The 15,168-nt window shown below is 46.7% G+C and overlaps 1 protein-coding gene across 1 annotated transcript in view; it reads right to left on the bottom strand.

The window, feature by feature from the left end:
- The window catches only part of LOC138503233 (uromodulin-like), a 33,557-nt gene extending 18,614 nt beyond the window's left edge, over positions 1-14,943 (bottom strand). Inside the window, exons 1-5 of the mRNA XM_069622819.1 lie at positions 14,800-14,943; positions 9,289-9,364; positions 8,536-8,631; positions 6,890-7,101; positions 3,776-3,936 (exon numbers count right to left, since the gene is read on the bottom strand). Of these exons, the coding sequence (XP_069478920.1) occupies positions 3,776-3,936; positions 6,890-7,101; positions 8,536-8,631; positions 9,289-9,337 (518 nt within the window). The 5' untranslated portion in view covers positions 9,338-9,364; positions 14,800-14,943. The remainder of the gene's footprint in view (positions 1-3,775; positions 3,937-6,889; positions 7,102-8,535; positions 8,632-9,288; positions 9,365-14,799) is intronic.
- Positions 14,944-15,168: the final 225 nt, after the last annotated feature.

The following is a 15,168-nucleotide window of genomic DNA, read 5'->3' as shown; positions in this document are numbered from 1 at the left end:
TTACTTTGACTTTTGCCTTGTGTACCTGTCTTCAGGTGTTGTGGCACATCCACTCTCTGTGTTCTCAGCGTGGCTGCACCAGTTTTCTGCCGCGTGCAAGCTTCAGCACTTGCTCAGAGCTTTCTATATCCTGCAGCACTAGTCTTGCTGCTAATCCGGGTAGCGGTCTGACCGCTGGTAGTGAATTCTCGTGTTTATTTATGCAAGCTCCCCCCACCTATTAAATAGAGTGCTACGGCGTGTGCAGCTTTGCTATGTTATCACTAGCGCTTAACAGGGTGTGTTATTCGGTTCTGCTGGTTGGAATATTACGCTCTGCGTAATTCCGTCTTGATTTTCGTGGAGGGAAGCTCCTCCTTTCTAAGGGTGGGGGCTACTGCTCCCTGATTCGTGCTGTTAATGCGCTTTCGGATTGTTTCGGGCGGGTGGGGGCAGTCGCTTTGCCTTTCCTATGGAGGGGCTGGAGCTTCCTAGCTCTATGCAGAGTTTGGTGGAACCCCAAGCATGCTGTGAGTGTGGCACGGGCCGGCAAAGTCTGTATCTCTAAAACTCCTCAGAAAGTTATACTATCACTGATAATATGTGTGTCACTGCAATAAGGCACGCACACTTTACGGCTTTAAATATGCTCTGCGTGCGCTCTATGACAACCATAAACACATTTAATAGGTACTGAGTTAGGTGCTAAGTAAAAATGGTATACACGCATTTCACCGCAGTATTTTTCATCGCATGTTTTTTCGTCGCCGTTTTTATTTGGGAAAAAAAACTCATCGTTTTTTTTTTTTGGGGGGTTAAAAAATTATATATATGGTTGTGGGTGTAAGGGAATAAAAAAAGAAGGGGGGATTGGAGGGGTACCCCCCAAAACATTTTTTAAAAAACTAGTTTTTCGGAAAAGAAACGGCGATGAAAAAACCTGCGATGAAAAATACCGTGGCGAAATAACGTAGAACCATAAAAATGTACTTACTTCTTGCAGAGCAGGAAAGAAGAGGGAGATGACAGGAACAGAAAGGACTATGATCACGTGTACAAGGCATGATGGACTACAGAAAGACTGGAACTAAGGGAATTGTCAGTTTTCAAGAAATGTAAAAAAAGAAAATGTGGTTTGTTTTGTTGAACCTCCTGGAGACAGGAACACATGTGAAGATGGAGCGTAAGGCTCGCCTCCGGTCTTGACATAGAATGACCTTTATTTCAACCCACTCCAGTCCACTGGAATCTGTGTACTCTGGATCTCCCTATCGGACCCCTTCCTCCATCTAGAGCTAACCAGGATGGTATCCATCACCTGCCGCACGTGCCTTTTCAGATTGCCTGGGCTGCTGGGCATGCTCTTAGAAGGGGAGGCGCTTCTTTGGGGGAAATGGCTTAGTGGTGGTCTGCTTCGGCACATTTTAGGAGATGAAACCTTCTTTGTCATTTCTCAGCCCTAGCGGCCCCTCTGCTATACCCACCCGTTCCAGTTATTTGTGTTATTGTAAACGGGTCACTGGATAGGTCGATAACGTTTTGGAAGTGAATTTAAACTTTTGCTTACTTTGATTTTCCCCCTGTGTTGAGAAGGACAATTTATAGAGGACAAGCCATTTTCAAAGCCAAACAAGCAGGAGGAGGTGACACACCCAGAGGTTCCCTATGAATTATCCCAGAGGGAACCGCTCTTCTTCACTAAGTCTCGACCACTACTACTCAAAGGTTCTGTTTTGCACTTGCCAGATGCCTTTTTGCCCATGGTACTTGCGCTATATAAATTGTTTTTACATTACATTACATTGTCATTAAGGTTTCTTGCATGGATTCTTGAAAAAAAGGTTGCAAAGTTAGGGGCAGCAAAGATAATGAAAGTGGAAGGATGAATGAGAATGAGGCAGTAGATGGTTAAGAGGGAATGAGGTTTTGGGTAGGTAGGCTAACCTAACCCACCAACCTCAACCCAGACAGGTTATTCCTGACCCCAACCGCCCAAGCACCCCCTGCATCCCTCCTGGTGCTTGATTCCCTGTGGCCTGCAAGTCTGTTGCACCGTATTAGGTGACTTGACAGTGTTTAAATACCACAGCCCAAAAGGCTGCTGCCAGCATTCCCAGTCTCCCCACTTCACAAGGAAGAAAGTGGCAGAGGTTTAGATGGTCGATGAAAGGAGGAGCCATTGTACTGTAGGGGTCTGCTCACCTGCCCAAACGCCCCTCAAAATGGCAATGCCACCACCGGCGTTAAGTTTCAGATTGGACATATAGGCACACCTTTGCCCCAACACAATTACGAAAGTGGAAAACAAGTAAGAACTGAGAATCTGGACAAAATAACCAATATAGCCTTGAGGAAGGCTGTCTTGGTCGAAACACGTGTTGCCTTTTACTTTACGAAACTCACAACACAAATAAAACACTATTTGGGCATAAAAAAGGACTATTTTTGTGAAAACCACTATACATTGGTGAATATTGACATCATGGGACACGAGCAGTTAGATGCAAGCACAATTGCAAGCAGCTTTGACTGTGGCATAGCCAGATTATACTTGTGCATATGATGCCGTCCCAATAGCAAGAAGTAGTCGGAACCTAGCACAGCAAGAAGGGATCTGTGTGCTCACACACATTACCACCGTTGCACAGTGCAGCCAGACTGTCAGGTCGAGCTCCCTGTTCTCTCTTTCTACTTGCTCCCATTATATCACACTGTCACCCCTTAGATCACCCTCCACCCAATTCATGTCACCCTAGAACAGTCCCAGTATGTCAATACTCCCCCATGAGTGTCTCTGCAGCCCCTTTGACTGATTGAGAGATCCCCACTTCCCATAATTGTCACAGTTTTCAGTGCCATGCTACTGATGTGGTGCTGATGAGTGATGGTTTGACCGGTTGGTGTGGGGTGTCAGGTGGGATACTGCACAGAAAACCACATTTACAGATGTGTCATGTGGTAATAACTGGCAGACAGCACAGTAAGCCCTATTTCTGACCCTATAGGGGCCAAGCAGATGAGGCTGAGTTGGTGTCTGCATTGTCCACTGCAAAATGCATTCATGAAGAATCAAGTTTTTTATGAGTATATCACCTTCTAAAACCCTTAACCCTTATGCCTTCTCTTGAGGAGTTGAAAGCAACCCTATGCTGCACACTAATGTCTCCAGGGCTATCGCTGTGGCCCAGCCTAGAAGCAAGACATTTGTTCTCACTAAGTCCACATTGGTTCCATGTGATTTCATCGCCTGCTTTTACATCGCCAGGCTTTTAAACGTGCACATTCCATCGAATGTGCTCAACCTTTTCTTTTTTTTGGGGGGGGTTCCCCCCCCAAACCACCCTCCCACACTCATTTTTTACTATTGCCTACCCACCCAAACCCTTATTTACCCTTTCCCACCCCTCCTAAAAAATTTGATGAGCACATACGATGTAATGTGCACGCTTAAAAGCCTGGCGATGTAACAGCAGGCGATGAAACAACGTTGTACTGTCCACAGCAATCGGTGAGCAAAAGGATACCCCCGAGCTCAGGAATACCACTGTGGCTGGGACTATCACTGAGCCCAGGTCTAACACCGAGGCAGGTCCTGCTGCTAAACCCAGGGTAATCGCTGAGCCAAAGGATACCCCTGAGATCAGGGATATTACTGTGCCTGGGACTATCACTGAGCCCAGATCTACCACGAGGCTGCTCTTGTTGCTGAACCCAGGGTAATTGTAAAGACAAAGGTGATCCCCATTAATGAACTCGGAGAACCACTCACTGAGTGTCTGCCCAGAGAGCTACTCACCCTAGGATTGGTGTCAATGTCGTTAGGAGGGTGACTGACATATTGAGAGGGTAGGAGCAGGAAATGTTGTAGGTGAAGTTTTGCTTTGATACAAGTCCACTTTGAGAAACCCTCGCTGGTATGAGGAGCTGATTGCTGTAGGTCGCATGAGTGTCATTCACCTGAAAGGGAGCAAGAGAGAGCCAGAGTGAGTAGGGAGCGTCCCAGACAAAGTGCACAATGTCAGTCTTCAACACTTTGTTCAATAGGTGCTACGGAGGCGGGGCTTGGATGCCTTCAGCCTCGGAGGGGTTGATGGGAGCACATTGTGTCAGGCGGATCAAAGATGGAATTGGGTACAGAGGATGCTCCATGGTCGTCATTGTGAAGAGTGATGCCCCTGGGGTGGGAGTAAGATCAAGCACACAGTAAAGCAAATGCCTGGGGCTGGGAACTAGGGACCAGGCTTTGAATTTGTATTTGGTGGGATCTACCTCTATATATGTGAGGGGTGAGCCTGTGTATTTAGCATTTATGGACCTGAGCACTGCATTTGATAAAGTAGATAGGGCTATGCTCTGGGTGGTGCTCAGGGACATGGGTTGCCCGGAGGATCTGGTCAAATTCCTCCAGCTAATTTACGAACAGACATCAGCCTGTGTCAGATTTGGGGAACAGGGACAGTGCAAAGCTTTCTTTGAAACCGTTTTGGGTGTTCGTCAGGGCTGTGTTGTGGCCCCGGTAATGTTTTCTCTCTATGTAAATGGTGTCTACCAAGCCTTGGTGAAATCCTCCACTGACTATATCACTGTGGGTGGTGTCCCCTTCCCAGTCCTAGGCTATGCCGCTGCTATGGTTCTAATCGCTTGCACCCCTAGAGCCCTACAAAGTCTGGTGGATGTTTACACCCAGTTTATGGTTTCACATGGGCTTTCTGTTAATTCAAAAAAATCTGCAGTCATGGCATGTAAGAGCTCGGGGGTTAGACACCTTAAAATGCGCAAGATATGGAGTGGCGGTAAACCCATTCCGAGGGTCACTAGTTTTGACTACCTGGGAATTTGCTTTACGGATAATTGGCGAGGGTTGGGCCATGTTGATAAGCAGTGTCTGAGGATGAGGCAGGCGCTTGGGGGTCTGTCACGCTTTCAACATAACTGTGTGGGGCGCCCAATTAAACTTATCTTAGAAGTATACAGGGCTCAAACAAAAACTTCTACTAACTACGGGGCTGCACTGTGGGGCATGGAAAGGATCCAAAAAATTGAATACGGGGAGAATGCCTTCCTTAAAAAACTTCTGGGATTGCCGCAGTCTGCCTCAAACTATGGGACACATTTGGAACTAGGATTCCCCCATATTGCTAATGAGTGGTTATTGGCTCCGGTCGCGCATTGGTTGGCAGTATGGGCAAATCAGAAAGCAATTCTCTCACATAACACATAGCACAAAAGCAACTGTTCAAAACCATTTTGGTGGCAAATAGGGAGTCTGCTGCCTTACGCATTGGTGCAAACAGAAGGCATATTGTGTATGCAACAACAGATGCTATAGAGCCATATCTACTCCATAGTGATAATCCTGTAGACCGCTGGGCTTTGACTCGAGCACGGTTTGATTGCTTATGGTCAGGGGCACGCACTAAAAGCTGGACAGATAGTGTGCAACCTACGGCTTGCCCCTTCTGTCAGTGGCCGGCGTGGATCTCCTACACTTTGTATTGTTCTGCCCACATTATATAGACTTTAGACGGAGAACACTTTTGCCACCACTACTCTGATTGGCCGGCATGTTTCAGGCTAAGCCTGCCTTATCTTATTTGCTGTCGGCAGCTACGATTCCAGTGGCCTGGGGTATGGTGGATTATTTGAGACGGGCCTGGTTTAGGAGATCCAAAACCGTGGCACAGAATTTGATTGAGCTCTGAAATTTTAATCGTAATGAATTGTTGGGCTGCTCTTTGTGGATATTACCTGACTTACACACATGCACATTTTAAATCTGTATGTATTGTTTGTAAATTTATACTCTAGATATTTTTTTAATACGTTGAATTGACTTTTGTAATATATGCATTTTTATTCTGTTAACGGTTTATGGATGATTTGTTTCCGAATAAACTTTTATGATGATGATGAATGGTCAATTATCATGGAAGGCTGGTGAAGAGAGGTCGGCTATCGAATGCAGGGGGTCATATCCTGAACACATTGGGCCTCATTCCGAATATGGAGATAATCATGGTGCTATTTGCGACATGACTACCTCCAATACCGGTATTGGATTCAATGGGGACTTACTGGTCCATTCCGACCTTGGAGGGACCGGTAAGTCCCCATTGAAAAAGGCAATCCCCATTCCCATTGAGCCCCTATAGGGCTCAATGGGAAGGGGGAGGGAGCTAATAATGGTACCGCAATTTGCGGTACCGTCTATGGTCCCTGGTCCGTTTACGGCTCCCGCTAAGGGCGCCTGGTAAAACCAGGTACCCATAGCGGAACCCGCTAAGGGACCTCGGAATAGGGTGCAAAGGGATTACCAGCACCAATGTCCTTAACGGTGCCCGGTATCCCTTTGCGCCCACCTCGTAATGAGGCCCATTATGTTTAGTTTAATCGTATCATTATTTAAAACTCTCAGAACGATTTAAACAACAGGGCACTTTAAAAATAAATAAAGAACAATACAACACCAATACGTACTGAAAGCACCTTATCCCTGACCTGGGATGTCTCAGAGAAGAGGTAGAAGTGCAGTGGAGCCTTCAGTGCAAGCCTGGGCATCCATTTGGGTCTGCCTAGCAATGCACCACTGTTGCACTCACACCTAAAGTACATAATGCACATTATCTCTGCCCTGCGTTGTCTCAGAGAAGAGGTAGAAGTGCAGTGGAGCCTTCAGTGCAAGCCTGGTCTTTCAAGTGGGTCTGTCTAGCAATGCACCACTGCTGCACTCACACCTAAAGTACTGAACACATCTTATCTCTGCCCTGCAATGTCTCAAAGCAGAGGTAGAGGTGCAGTGGAGACTTAGTGCCTGGTCATCCATTTGGGTCTGCCTAGCAATCACCACCCACCCAAGCTCCCATGCAGAGCACTTGCTGTGGTGAACCAGGGATGCAGTGCCAGCCCTCACCGTCAGGGTGTTCCCACAGAGGGTGGAGGTGGTATTGGTGGCGACGACGACCGTAGCATTGGCATTGACATCAATCACGTCGATCCCCTTGCAGGTGGGGTCCCTAAGGTGCAGGTTTTCCGAGTTGAACCCACTCCTCTCAAGCTGACATTTGCCCCCAGAAATCTTCATCTGGCCTGAGAGGCACTGCACGATGGGGGTTGGAGGTGTTGCTGTAGGGGGACAAGGGCAGACATTCACAAAATCGATACAAATAATGAGAGAGCCGCTCGAGGCTGGGAAACGCAGGAAAAAGCAGAGAACGAAAGAAAGAAAAAACATCAAAGAATCTCTGATTATTGTTCATTCTCCCATCATCTTGACATCAAGGCTGGACTCTGGGAATCGTGTGCACTGTTTGAGCCCATGTGGATGTCGTGGTAAGGAATAACATTAACCCGGAAGTAGATACTTGGAATACTCGGTACCGAGTCTTCCACTTGCTGCTGCCACTTATTGTCTTGTGCCAAATCTGGTGTGCAGTGGGATTTCATTCTGCAGTTGTTGGCAAACCAACATATTCGGACGGCATCCAAACACATTGGGCCTCATTACGACCCAGGCGGTAAGGGGTTTACGGCAGCGTAAACAGCGCCGACCCTTACCGCCTGAGTACGAGGTCCCTTAGCGCCATGGCGGATTTAACACCTGCTTCTAGCAGGTGTTAAAATCCATGGCGCTAAGGGACCATGGAGTTAATTACGCCACCGTAATTTACGGTGGCGTAATTAACACCTTCCCCACTCCCATTATGCCCTATGGGGCAAAAATGGGAATGGGGAAGGGTAAATGGGGATTGGGGACTTACCGCCCCGCCAAGGTCGGAATGGGGCGGTAAGTCCGCCAACCACCATGGCCTAAACGTAGTTTACGCCATGGTGGTAAAGTCACGGCCCAGGCGGTAACTTACCACCTGGGTCGTAATGAGGCCCATTGTAGCATTAGTAGAAAAGGATGTTTACGAACACATTCACTGTTACAATGCACAACCACACTTCTAATTCCTTCCCCTGTATGGCATTGGAGAAGATCACGGTCAAACCTTCCTTCCAGAACATACTCCTGGAATTAATGTAGGCAATGAGCAAGGTGAAACAGTGCCTCCGGGTGATGCACCGGAAAGAAATGAGGCAAAGTTCAAGGTCAGGTGATGTAACAAAGATCCAGGTCACATTGCTTCCAGGTCGTGCTCCTGCAGGTGATGCAGGTCTAATTCATAGTTACATTGCACTTCTAGACGATGCCCCTGGAAGTGACAGGAGTAGAATACAACGCCAAGCATTACTTCTAGACATTATTATCAGAACTGACTGTGGACAGATATTCTGCCTTTTGGCCCTACTCCTGGAAGTGGCCTAAGTAAAGGTCAAAGTCAGGAATTACTTCCAGGTGATGTCCTGACACATGACCAAAGCAAAGATCAATGTGAAGCATTGCTTCAAGAAGATAGGTTTGGAAGTGACAGAGCAAAGATCAAGGAAACACATTGCTTCCAGGTCAAGTCTCCAGAAGTGACAGAGGAGAATACTCTGCAGCCCAAAGGTTTCCAGAGAAGAGCCTGTGTGCCCTGAAACCGTTTGGGGGTGTGGGGTGGCAGGGTGCGTTACCTTGAGAAGTGTACAGGGTCAGGTTGCAGCTGCATGTGTTCGAGGTGGTGTTCAAAACCTCATCTGCCGCACACGGTGGGGCGTGTGTAGAAGCCGCTGTGAGAGAAAGAGAGGGAGAACAAGTCAGTACAGTGATCCAGGCCCTTCACTCCCATCATCTCCCTTCACTCCCATCACTTCCTTTCACTCCCATCACCTCCCTTGATACCCATCACCTCCCTCCACTCCCATCACTTCCCTCCACTCCCATCACATCCCTTCACTCCCATCACACACCTTCAGTCCCATCGCCTCCTTTCACTCCCATCACCTCCCTTCACTCCCATTACCTCCGTTCACTCCCATCACCTCCCTTCACTCCCATCACCTCCCTTCACTTTCCTTACCTCCCTTTCACTCCCATCACTCCCATCGCCTCCCTTCACTCCCATTACTTCGCTTCACTCCCATCACCACCCTTCTCTCCCATCAGATCCCTTCACTCCCATCACTTCCCTTCACTCCCATTACCTCCCTTCATTCTCATCGCCTCCCTTCACTCCCATCGCCTCCCTTCACTCCAAAGCATCAATATTTGAAATAGAAAAACACAAGAGAAAGAGAATGGTCTGAGTAGCAGAATGAAGCGTGCTACGCTCATCTACCCCAGCCAGAGCAATTCTTCAACAGTATGGAGCGTGTTTATGCCTCCTGTACCATCTGACACAGAGGGGGAAGTGGAAGCAATAGCCAATCAGATTGTCCGCTGATTACCTGTGCTCAAAATGCAGAGAACGATAGTCAGTCCGAGCAGAGGAGTCATCTTTCAAGTTTCTATTTGATGGAGAGCCTACAAGAGACACATGCAACCTTAGATTCTTTGCAGCCAATAACGTCAGGAGTCAAGACTAAAACACAGTGGGAGGTCTGGGGGCTCCTTAACATGGTAGTGTTCCAACCCCACAGCATGTAAACCTCATTGATAAAAATGTGTTGCTATGGTTTTCATGAGCTGTGTTTTTTTGTAATGATGCGCTAGGCGGAGCGGTGGCACGAATCGAAATGTATATGTTAAACTCATTTGCTGCGCCTCACACCCCACAGCACCTCCGCCCGCGTGTAATTTGGATGCAGGTGAAGATGGTGTGGATTCCTGTGGAATACGCATATTTTTTGCAACTTTAAGCAATAGTGGGGTTTCCATATAAATCCATGTAACTGGCGTCGGCCATGCATGGGCATGGCGGGTGGCATTTACACCCATTTGTTATTGGTCTGTACATTTCACAATCACACAGAAATACGGAATTTCCCATATTTCATGAAATGCCTCTGAGAATTGGTAAAACTGATCACAATAGCAAAGAAGGGACTGCTGGGACCAAAGTGCACTCATGTTAGAAACTCCTGACTCTTGGGAGCTCCAGGTACCAGCAAAGCCTGCTCCCACCTGTGGTTGCTTTAATGACACAGGGAAGTTAGGAATCCTCCCTCACTCTCTCTTTATCTCTCTACCCAGCTTTTGCTTCCAGCGACTCATCCAGAGAAATAGGAGTAGATATCTTGTAGGGGCACGGACGGTTTTTTTGCAAAGGCATATATTAAAAAATAGGACATTATTTTACTGTACTAACATTCTCTTTTCAGCTCTGTCTGTCTCTCTCTGCACTCTATCTCTGTCTTTCTCTCTATGCCACTGTCTCTCTATGTGGGTGAGGGCTGAGTTGTCTGAACAACTGCTAGAGCCACCCCAGGTATTGCTGTCAGCTCTGCGACCAGAGGGATAAAAGATATCTCTTGAGGAGGCAGGTGGGCTGTGCTTTTTGCTAAATAATCTGTTATAAATATATCATTGTTTTTAATTGTACCAACATTGTAACCTGCCACTTTCTGAAATGTTAGCATGCGCATGTTTAATACATGTTTTCAGCATATACTGTAGTCATAATTATAAAGTTACATGTGTCTTATTGTGTCACCGAGCAAAGGACTTCATCAACATCTATAATAACCATATACGTTATGTTATGATATAAAGTTAGCATTCCAATGTATAAAGTCTGGTACACTCTTATTGTGACCTTTCAACATACCCCATGGGGAAGGGGAAAGGGACAAATAGCACCAATGTGGATTCCTTGCTGCTTTGCATAACCAAGAACAGAAGAATGACCACATATCTTTTATATTTGATCACATGTGTCTGTGATAAAAGGGATGTATGCTTGCATCCCTAAGTGCATAATGCACACTCGGCTTGATGCTCATTTTATTTTTCAAAACACTCACCCTAACAATAAAACATTTTCAGCATTGAAGCATATATAGGTATTTGAGCAGCATCCACATGTTCATTTGAGCATCCATAGCTATCACATCAAAATCCATGGGGTGCAAGTGCCATCCAGAGACAAACATTCCTTTCATGTGCTTTGTTTTAGGGTAAGGATGGCTGTGCACAGGCTCAGTTCCCAATACACGGAAATCCTGAGATAATTATATATGAAGAGGACAAGGGGTACACATGCTGAAGCTGTCATACCCCCACTGCCCAACTGTCCAGTATAGACTTAGGCTGGTTCCCCTTTACTGGTCCCCTGTACAGCAGTTTCATTAGCTGCATTTACAAGGATTCGGGTGGGCACAGGACTATAGACATCTCAGTGGCCATTTATAAGTAGATGCCAGGGTTCTAGTGCTGGGTGTTACTGCTTTTAGGTGTAGTCACGTGGGCAGACGGGCAATCTACTGTACTTGAACTAAGGATTCCGAATCGCAAGAAACAAATACACCCAAAAGCTATTTCTCGGAAATCAAGTGGGAGTGATTTAGCAAGTACCCCGATTTGTATAAGGCACAAACACACCCGTTGTTTCATTCCTCTATGCCTTCAGAAAAATAGGTTCTGCCTCATACAACGTAACACAAATCAGAAGCGCACTACTTTATAAGTGTTAGAGTAGTGTTGTGTAGAAAATGAAGTGTAGCGTATCACACATCATAGGACATGGAGGGTAGGATAATGCCAATGGATGGCCAGGCCTGGGTGCTTCCCATTGGCACATTGAGAGCAAAGAACATGGGACATCCTGCCATGTACAGGTATGTGGATTTAGACTAGGAAGCAAGACAGGACAAAACAACTCCTTATATGGGCATGTCCAGCTCCAGCACCAGGCCCTCTGAGCATCTCTTCATACAGTGCATGGAGGACCATGGTCTGGACATTGGGGCTACCTGGGTGTGAAGTGGGATGACCTTTAGGCAGCACCCCTATATACCGCTATCCGGCTGGACCCCCAACCTAAAAACTAGACAGTCAGGTGACGGTACTCATCTGCAACCAAGGGAGTACTTGGGGTAACTCCTTCCCACTGAAGGCAAGAGTATCTGGGTGCTGATTAGAATTGCTGCACTGTGTGTGGTGCATGGCTTGATTCAGCGCCAGTGAACTCAGGAGGGTCATTTCAAAGACACTGCAGAGCCATTGCAGGTTACTCCCAATGTTGAAGTTTTAGTCTTACAGTTCCTGGTACATGAATGATAACAGTTAATACAGATATGGATCATCTGACACAGTCACATGTAATATCAGAGCAACCATTAAATAAGAAACAGCTTCGCCAGAGACGACGGATCTCAACAGATAGGGGATAAGGTGATTCAGTAGATCCTGTAACATATCTGACAGTATATCCCACCAGCTCAGATTAAATATCCATTAAATGCATACACCATCCTAAAAGATACCCCATCACATAATACAATGGGGCAAACCATGCCCCTACCAGATGGAACCCCACCATCAGATACTAAATCCAAATGGAAAATGTACCCCATCAGATAATCAGTAACACACAGTACAGAACAGAATGGAACAAAACACCCTTACATTCCATCAAGGACGCATCTGAACATGTGATAAATAGAAAATACATCAGGTTAGATAATATACCCTATTGTATACAGCAAATTAAAATATACCTGCTAACGGATAATGCATTGAAACACCTAATGATCAGAAAATGCAATTTATCACATATCACCACCCACAGCCCCGTACCCCATACATCCCATCTGATAAGTAATTCCATCGTATAATATAATATTCAGAATACTTACTGGATCAGAACACTAAGTACATTCCAATTCATCAACCATCTCTGTGATAACCCAGATATCACTGATCAGGTCATCGCTAGGCTGAACTCTTTCCTCTTCGATCGACCCTCCCAGGTCCAACCTGGGTCCTTCCTTTCCTCTATATCTACCTGTAGTATTCCCCAGGGGTCTAACCTCTCTCTCTGGCTGTTCAACCAATACCTGACTCTTCTTGCCCACCACATTGCTGCTCTCTGCTCCAATTTCCAGTGCTATGTAGAGGACACTCAGCTAATTTTCAGGCTCCCTTCCAACACCTCTTCTCCTTCCCTCATATCTGAATGTCTGTCTGCTATCCAGGAGTCATCTGCTGCCGATGATCTCTGCCTTAATGCCAGTAAAACGGTCGCTCTCTGGCCGGCCTCTCTTGGCCCTCTTCCTGTCCCACCTGTGAGGCTAAAAACCTCCGGGTCATCTTCGACTCCACATTCTTCTTCTCTCCTCACATATGACGTCTATAAGACACTACCAGATGCACCTCCTCAGAGGTATTCTTCCTTTCCTCTCCTTCCCCCAGAGGCTCACCATCTCCAGAGCTCTGGTTCCCTCTAGGCTGGACTACTGCAACAGCCTCTTTCAAAATCTGCCTGCTTCTACTCTCTGCCCTCTGCAACTCATCCAGAACAGGACTGCGAGACTTGTCCTTGGCCTCAAGCCCAGGGATCGTGTCTCTCCAGGACTGAAATCTCTGCACTGGCTCCCAATGGCTGTGAGAATTAAGTTCGACACCCTCTGCATTTTCCACAAGGCCTGGGGACTATCTCTTCCTAAATATCTTCCTTCTTGAGCTCTTTGCTCATCTGCCTCCAACTCCCTCAGGGTCAGTCGCTTCTCCAAGCAACGAGTTGGTGGTAGATTTTGTCCTTCGGCCTGGGCCTTCCTCTGGAACAGCCTCCCTGAAATTTGAGGAGAACCATCTCCGGAAGCACCTCAAAACCTTCCTCTTTGCTTCTGCTTTTTCCCCTCCTCTCCCCTGATAGAGTCCTGACTGAAACTGCACTGGTCACCTGTCTACCCTCTGATCTCGGGCCCATGTCCCCTTCCCCACCAGTCGCACACCTGCACTTCCTCCCGGGTAACACCTGCACTTGGGGACTGTTCCTGTATCCCTATAGTCCCCACCAGCTTTTGACACTTGATGCCTGCACTTACCCCTGCACTTGCCACATGCCGGCCACACTTTTACCTATTGTTCTTATTTACTTTATTAATTTTACTGTTGATCCTATGTGTTGCACTGCCCCTTTCTCCCCCGCACTTTTCCCTTTCCCCCCTCCCCTGCACTTGCACAATCTCAATGTCACCTGGCCTAGTGAAATCATTGTCTTTGTCTACCCTCTGTTTCCCCTCCCTTGCCTCGTTGCACCTTGAAAAACTTGTGTATAGGCGCTATAAGTGGCATATCATATCATCATATAACACTGGCCATAATTTGATGGATCAGACCATGTGATACATTTATTGGTACTTTATTTAGGTGCCATCTTTTGCACCTTATATCACACTCAGTCAACAGCAGATCAATAATAATAATACCTCATATCAGATATTAAATCACGTCTGGCAATACACTCCATCGGGTGATACATCCCATCAGATAATATGCCCCATCCGATAATAGCACCGATCCGGTATTACACCCCAAAACATGATACATAGATAATACATCTCATTAGATACCACATCTTATCAGATAGCACTGTTCATCAGATATGTTCTATCTGATAATATATTGGCTTTTAGAACACATGCCATGCTAAATCAATCAATTCATCACATAGTGCAGTCCATCTGGATGAAACACACTATCAGATAGTATATACCATCTGATGATGCATCATGTTCAATAATACCTCATCAGATTGTGCACCCCATCAGATAGTACATGGCATCCCACAATACCTTGTCAGATAATACATCCCATCATAGAATACTTCCCCTCTGGTGATACACACCTCAGATACTGGAATAGACAATTCAATATGTTCAGTAAAACAGTCATCAAATAATACAGCTAATGTTTTAAGTAAAATAGCACACCTCATCGGTTAATACACTAGATCCGACTGCACAGCAAAGCCCCCGCCTGCCTCTCGGTCAGGAGTGAGCGAGGCCGCCACTCACCTGAGAATGGATTGGAGCAGTCTCTGTATGGGCCTCTCTTGGGGATTCTGCAGGAGTCTCTCTTCAGTTCTTTCCAGGAGACTCCCCTTCTGAATTGTACTCCCCAGTCAATCCGGTGCCTTTTTATACACCCCTGAGAAGGGGCAGGGTAGGTCGTGACCCGTGAGTATTGCGCAGGTGAGGGGTGTGTCCGAAAAACTTCACATGAAGGCACAGACAGTGGAATGTGACATTTACCTTGAATTCCAGTGCCTATCCCCGAAGGTGACAGTAGAGGCCAGCAGGATGGGCCGGTCGGTGGCTTACGCAGTGGGAGCGTAACAAGCCCCCAGGCCACAGTGGAAAGTGGCGCCCTGTTTCCGAGGTGGG

The sequence above is a fragment of the Ambystoma mexicanum genome, chromosome 11, assembly GCF_040938575.1.
Source record: "Ambystoma mexicanum isolate Mex_15411 chromosome 11, UKY_AmexF1_1, whole genome shotgun sequence".
In the NCBI taxonomy this organism is placed as follows: Eukaryota; Metazoa; Chordata; class Amphibia; order Caudata; family Ambystomatidae; genus Ambystoma; species Ambystoma mexicanum.
This window is presented reverse-complemented; position numbering and strand designations above follow the sequence as displayed.